We start from the raw sequence: 6,990 nt of genomic DNA, 5'->3' as shown, positions 1-6,990 counted from the left end.
TAGGGCTTTATTGGTGCAGATGCGTGATGATTTCACCCCTGGGGGTGGGTGGGGGTTGAGGATAGTGGCGTGGGTGGTACTCCACAGTGGGGGTGTTTAACTTCTTGCACCCGGATGATGACAATTACTGTCATGAAGCACTCCCTTTAATCTCCATCTAATAACGCTCTTATTTCTAAACGTAGGCTTGTTTCCTTTTTTTTGCTGTGCAGCTGAGACTTGTGACTCAAATATATGACTGATAATTCTCCAACCAATCGCTACAACCACTGATTTCACTAATCAATGCACCTCCAACCAAAGATGAGGCACGTGATTGGGCACCCCTGCTCTAACCAATACAACCACTGATTTCACTAATCAATGCACCTCCAACCAAAGATGAGGCACGTGATTGGGCACCCCTGCTCTAACCAATCGGCTGCCGGCAGTGTTCCCTGTAGTATTGATCCGTAACGGCTGCCAATCCGTCTTGAGCCGTTAAAACTAAACAGACAAATTTGTGGGCGTCCCACTCGATGTCTCGATCGACTTTCATATGATTCAGCAGTACATCCGTAGAGGAACCGTGACGTTATGATCGGGGCGGGCCCAGAGAGAGGACTGCAGAAAGTACTTTTCAAACTTTAGAGGTCAGGAGATCATGCAGTGTTTTCATAAAATGATAGCATTTTTAAAAAAGCTGAATTAATAGTAGGTATTAAAATGTTTCACTCTAACGTAGCCACGCAAACACCTTGACAGCGAAAAAGCAAACGTTATCTAGAGTGTAATGACCCGTGAACAAGGCGTGTTGCGGCGGTGACCCTCCTGTGCGCCTCCCCTCCAGGTGACCTACGAGGCCCACAAGGAGTACCTGGCGAAAATGTACGAGGAGTACCAGCGGCAGGAGGAGGAGAACATCAAGAAGGGGAAGAAGGGGCTGGTGAGCACCATCTCGGGCCTGTCCGCCCAGGCCTCGGGCATCAAGGGCGCCATCGAGATCCGCGAGCTGGACGACGGCGGCTCGCAGACGCAGACGCCCGAGAGCGAGGCGGACTACCCCGAGAGCGCCGACGCCCGAAACCTGCTGGCCGGGGGGCCCAAGGGCCCGGGCGGGGAGGAGGTGGAGGAGGAGGAGGACGAGGAGGTGCGCGTGGAGGTGCACGACCTGCTGGTGGACATCAAGGCGGAGAAGGTGGAGGCCACCGAGGTGAAGCTGGACGACCTGGACCTGTCGCCGGAGACGCTGGTGGGCGTGGGCGTGTCGGAGAACGGGGCGCTGGTGGAGGTGGACTCGCTGCTGGACAACGTGTACTGCGCCGCCGTGGAGACGCTGGGCGGGGTCAACGGGCAGAGCGCCGACGACAAGAACGCCGGGCCGCTCATCACGCTGGCCGACGAGAAGGACAGCGCCGGCGGCGTCGGCGTCGTCCCCGGCAACAGCGGCTTCCTGTTCGGGAAGGGCCCCGAGCTGGGCTCCGCGGAGCCCCTGGTCCTGCCGCCGCCCGGGCTCCAGGTGCACACCGGCGGGGACGACCTGGGCCTGCTGGCCCACATGACGGGCAGCTCCGACCTGGCCCCGCCCGCGCCCCCGTCCGCGCTGGAGCACGGCGAGCTGAAGCTGCGCTCCGCTCTGGAGGACATGGACGCCGTCGCCGAGGGCGCCGCCAAACCCGCCGAGGGCGCCGAGCCGGTCGCCACGGTGACGGAGGCCGGGGGCGGGGCCGACGCCGCCAGCACCATCTCCGACACGGAGCGGTCCGACGACGGCAAGGACAAGGAGATCAAGAAGATCCAGACCACCGCCACCACGCAGGTACCGCGCCCGGAGCTCGCCGTTTAAGCGTTTTACGCCGTGTGAATGACCCGCCTGACCGATTCTCTGTGTAAAAATTACAGTTTCTGCCCAAGTGTGTCGACTGCAGAGTGGACACAGATGGCGCTAATTGGAAATTAGCGTCTGATAACTTTCCAGGCGGTTGTTCGTTCACTGGGTTTTCAGTACACCTAGTGGACAAACCTTGCTACTGCAGGAGTTTGGTCGGAGCGTCTGTGAGTGAGGACTGCTGTTCTTAGGGCTGCCTCCTCTCTGAGCTGAAGGCAGCAAATGTATCTGCAAATATCACCGCAGGCAAAGGCCCTTTAAAATGTGTGTGGATTATTTAGGGCACTTTTGAGTTGGAAGTACAAGACGGTGAAGTTGGCAAAGCTACCCAGAGATCGCTGTAAATACAGACGGCAGCGTGGAACTGACATAGCGAGTCACAGTTCCAGGGGGGAGCGTAGAGCTGACGCACCGCCAGGAGCCCCCCTCCCCCCCCTGCCCTGTGCCTGAACTGATTTGTGTGGCACTGAAAGAATCTTTAATAACGGCGTGACTACACCGGGCCCGGCAGACACATTAGACCGTCAAACCGTCATCTTTAATGGAGGCTCCTCAGCAAGCTCAGAACGGGCCTCTGGGGAGCAGGAAACAGGCTATTAATAAAGCACTAACCCTACGCTGGGAGAGAGAGAGGCTCATTCTGCCTCCACTTCCTCTTTATACGCTCTGCTTCCTGTATCGGATATAGGTCGCGCCGCCTTGACCCAGGAAGTGATTCTTGTGGAGGGCTGAAGGTGTTTTTTAGGCCTCCGTTCTGTGTGGCAGGTTCATGTTTTTACAGTGCAGATAGATACCCGCTGCAGATAGATTCCCCCTGCGTTCCCCATGGACAACTACCCTTATGTATTGCGACCAGATTAGACCAGGATTAGGATGTAGTCTGAATTATGCGCGTTGCATTAGTTACACGCACAGTACTAATTACAGTGTACAACCTGTTATTTTGAATTACTAAAAAAAAAAAAAAAAAGGTGCTTTTCATATTTGCACGTCTGACTGCATTTTTAGCAGGAGTGGGAAGCCTATTATCTTCCTGTAGCCCACATGAGTCCATTAGATCACGGTGTGGGCTGCAGGAAGCAAACTTCCTTCCCACCTCTTCTTCTGGAGACGCAGCCAGACGCGTTGAGATGCGAAATGCACAGCAGTTAGCTCACGCGGTGGGTCGTGGGCTCTGGGCGTAGCGGACGGGGGCGCGGTGCGTTTTGGGTAACGGGGGCTCCGCTCTCGCCCCTGTGCCAGACTCTGCACGGGCGCATGGCCAGTCAGATGGAGAGGGACCTGCGGGTGGACCTGGGCTTCCGGGGCATGCCCATGACGGAGGAGCAGAGGCGCCAGTTCAGCCCCGGCCCCCGCACCACCATGTTCCGCATCCCAGAGTTCAAGTGGTCGCCCATGCACCAGCGCCTGCTCACCGACCTGCTGTTCGCCCTGGAGACGGACGTGCACGTGTGGAGGAGGTCAGAGTCCGCTTTTACTCGACTTCATTTCATCGTATCTTTGTATTACTTCCTTATTTCTGTCTCTCGTGGATTACTATTTCAGAAAATTTCTGAATCGCCACAAAGTAATTCAGAAAAAAAAAAAATTGGCCAAATATTGCAATACACCCTTGTTACCCTTTTATGTTGTCCAGAAACAATGGCATTATTTCCTTTCTCCATAAACTAAAAGTAAGGTCAGGTACACAAGATGTTCCCCGTAAACATCTTGGCATTTTGTAGTTTTTTAAAATTAAATTTCTGTGGTAGTGTCTGCACCCACAGGAAGTGCACCGTGACATCGTTCTGGCTTCATGCACACTGTGTTCGTGACCTTTCCTCCTCTTGTCAAAGGTAGAGCGGTGCACCTGCGTGCTGAATATCTCCTCCTGTCTCCTCTCTGCAGCCATTCCACCAAGTCGGTCATGGACTTTGTGAACAGCAACGAGAACATCATTTTTGTACATAACACCATCCACCTAATTTCTCAAATGGTAGACAACATCATCATCGCCTGTGGAGGAATTCTGCCCCTGCTGTCAGCAGCCACGTCTCCTTCTGTGAGTGTGGGCCAGCCTCCTTCCCCTGGCATCTGACTGCCATCTAGTGGTAGTGCGGTCTTACTGCATGCTGAGTGGAGCGCTTGGATCAGTAGCAGCTAAAAGACAATCCCAGCTAACACAAAACATTCTCACCGTGTGGCTGCAATGTAGTGGCATTGTTATTACGTTGACAGAATGTTCCTATGACGTTGTGAGGACATTTCGTGTTAGCCGGGATGCAACTTAACTGGCACCTAAGATTGTCATCTTGTCATGTTTTCAATATTTCACCTTACTTTAAACTTGTGCATAAGTCTATTTGGGGACTGAAATTAAATTATGCTATAATTTTAAATGAGAAAGTTACTAAATATTTTCAATAAAGAGAAAGTGTTTGGGTTGGACATACCTAGTACTCAGAATGTAGATGGCCTTCGCAGAATTAATGACAATTGATTGGTGTGTCCCGCAAATGTTTTCTCTGAGGTCAACCATAGGTGCCTTTTAAGGCCTTGGTGTACTAACTACCAATGCCAATGCTTTTTTAACTTAGCTTTACCTTTACTGGGTTATATTTTGCACATTTTCTTTTTAGATAACTAATCAACTAATTAGTTAACCTTCGTGTTTAGTTAGCTGGACACTCTGAGTAAATATCTTTATTTTGCTAAGTGCTTGACCAGTGAACGTTTTTAGATTTTAATAATCTTTTGTGCTGTTGTTTTTGTTTGTTCTATTCTGTTGTTCGTTTTTGTCTGTTGCATGTCCAGAGTTCTAAGGTTAGTACCAGCACTGTAAGTTTCATTTTTTATATTTTTCAAACTTTTTTCTACTAACCAGCATGCAATTCTCAATCCCCAAGTACTTGTTTTAGGTGGAGCTGATTTTAGGAAAACCTGAATTGTCTGTATTTAATATATACGAGCGTCAAAAGACAGTTGGCATCTCTGCTATTATGAAATAATGTATCTGTGCTGTTTGTGATTAAAGGGAAGGCTATTCCACAGGCGACAGGACTCATATTTTGGCCGTGACTCACCTGCTCCATGTCTCAGTTCCAGTGATGGTTTTGAAAGAGGGGTTGGGTCTTGTTGTAACCGAGTGAGCCAAGCAGCCACAGCTGTGTTATGGATTTCACACGCTGGCTATAAATCTGAACACAAGGTCTGTAGGACCCTGCGCATCATTAGCTCCGTTCATTCACAGCCGCTCACCCAGTGGCACAGTGTCGGAGCTCACCCGATACACAGGATGTGTAGATGGTAAATGAATGAGTAGGCGTTATGCACGGACCTGGGTTAATGTTCACCTCCATGCTGCTTTATGGCCTTTTCTTGCCAAGTTGAAAGCCTGGCGAACAGCAGGCCTGAACGCCCCCAACCACCTGGATGACCTCGCTCCTGCTGGGGGTTGAAATTCGGTCAGAACAGCTAGCGCTGGCCTCCTCATCCCGCAAAACTGGCCGGGGAGTCTGCCTGTAGGAGACGGGAGGTGTACAGTGTCCCGCGAGAGATGGCAGCCTGATTCACCTCTTAGAGACGGTCTACTGAGCACAGGAGGATCCACTAAAATCGCCACAGTCCGTCATATTGCTGTTGGGCTGTTCAAACCTTGCCTTACCTGTTCAAACCTTATCTCACTTTCGGTTTGGTTAACATACACCATATGCTCTGAGGCTGACATCTGTGTACTTAAAGGAGAATGTGTTCACATCTTTAAAGGCTCCATGTTCAACCATGTTTCTTACAGTATTATATACAATTTACTTACTGTTTTGGTTTTTATGATAGGCTTTATAGAAAAATACAAGTTAGTTTAGTTGAGAATTTCTTTCCCTTATGTTCAGTGTACATTCACAGTTGCTGCGGGCAACGGGCTTTGTGTTAGTGTAAGTGATGTCGTTGATGGGCGGGGCTGTTCTGGGACCTGCTGTCTCTGTGAGTGAGCGGTCCGCCAGGAAGGGGCGGACGTTTAAAGTTTGTCTTCCCTCTCTGTCGAACGTGAAGAAAGGAAAAACTCGCTCTCAAAAGGCGGGAGCGCGTAGTGAGGGCCCCCAGGTGTCAGAGACAGCGGCCCTCGCGGGGCCCGGGGCCGAGGTGGGTAAATGCCAGGGTCGTGACCCCGCCCCCGTATTCCACCCTCCTCCGCAGCCTCTTCCTCCCTCCGTCTTTCAGCAGACAAGAGACGTGCGACTCCAGTTTTAACCAAGGCAGCGTACACGGACCCCCCTGTACACACTCCCTGTTTTTCTTCACAGGAGAAATAACAAGCGATTTGAAAGCTAAAGGGCAGCGTTTTTACAGTCGTCTAGCTCACCACTTTATTATTTTGTCTCGCCTCCCGTGATACTAAATTTGTTTCACTGTTGTACAGTCGCCTACCAGCAGATACCTCGAGTAATTGTGTTTTTAGCTCAACACATAAAGGATCTGTACCTGCGCTAATATGTTGCGGAGAGAGGAAGATGCTTTGGGGAGGGAACACTGAACCACGCTCACCTGATGCCTTCACCCTGCACTTAAACCCCCCAACCCCACGGCACATGACCCCGCCCACGAGGATGACTCTGCACTCCTCCACCATTTATAACTGCACTGCTCCGACATCGGCACGTGTTCCGCTGTCACCTGACTCCTCTCTGTCCAATCACGTGGCTGTGCCACCCTCGACCACTCTGCATGGCGCACCGTTAATGTTGACAAAGTTCAGTGTTAAAAACCGTCTTTATGAGCGTTCTCCACCTGTGCTTTGTATAGTAACGTATCCTGCTCCCTTCAGTCTGAGTTGTCTTTGCTGTCACCAAAACTTTCATTGTATCAACTGTTAAGTTGGCATGAATATTTCTTGATTATTAATGGGCATCTGTGGATAAGAGCGTATGCTAATTGTCGTTGTGTTGGTACACTTCCAGATGTTTACATAAACAGGCATTAACTAATGTAGTTCTTAATCATTAATTAAGTTGAACATTAACAAATGCATTAACCTTTTTTTTTTCCTAATTAACTAATGCAGTTGTTAACATTCACAAAGATTATCTCAGATTATCTTCTGAGTAGTTAGTTAATGACTACATTAGGTAAGGCCAGTTCATGTAACA

General features: G+C 50.4%; 1 protein-coding gene across 1 annotated transcript in view; it reads left to right on the top strand.

Moving 5' to 3' along the window:
- nbeab (neurobeachin b) overlaps positions 1-6,990 on the top strand; it is a 353,874-nt gene that overhangs the window by 150,255 nt on the left and 196,629 nt on the right. Inside the window, 4 exon segments of the mRNA XM_061216918.1 lie at positions 830-1,798; positions 3,110-3,327; positions 3,755-3,908; positions 4,661-4,684. Coding sequence (XP_061072902.1) covers positions 830-1,798; positions 3,110-3,327; positions 3,755-3,908; positions 4,661-4,684 — 1,365 coding nt within the window.

Source organism: Conger conger, chromosome 13 (genome assembly GCF_963514075.1).
Source record: "Conger conger chromosome 13, fConCon1.1, whole genome shotgun sequence".
Lineage (NCBI taxonomy): Eukaryota > Metazoa > Chordata > Actinopteri > Anguilliformes > Congridae > Conger > Conger conger.
Note: the sequence above shows the minus strand (reverse complement) of the source record. Positions and strands in the feature narration are given on the sequence as shown.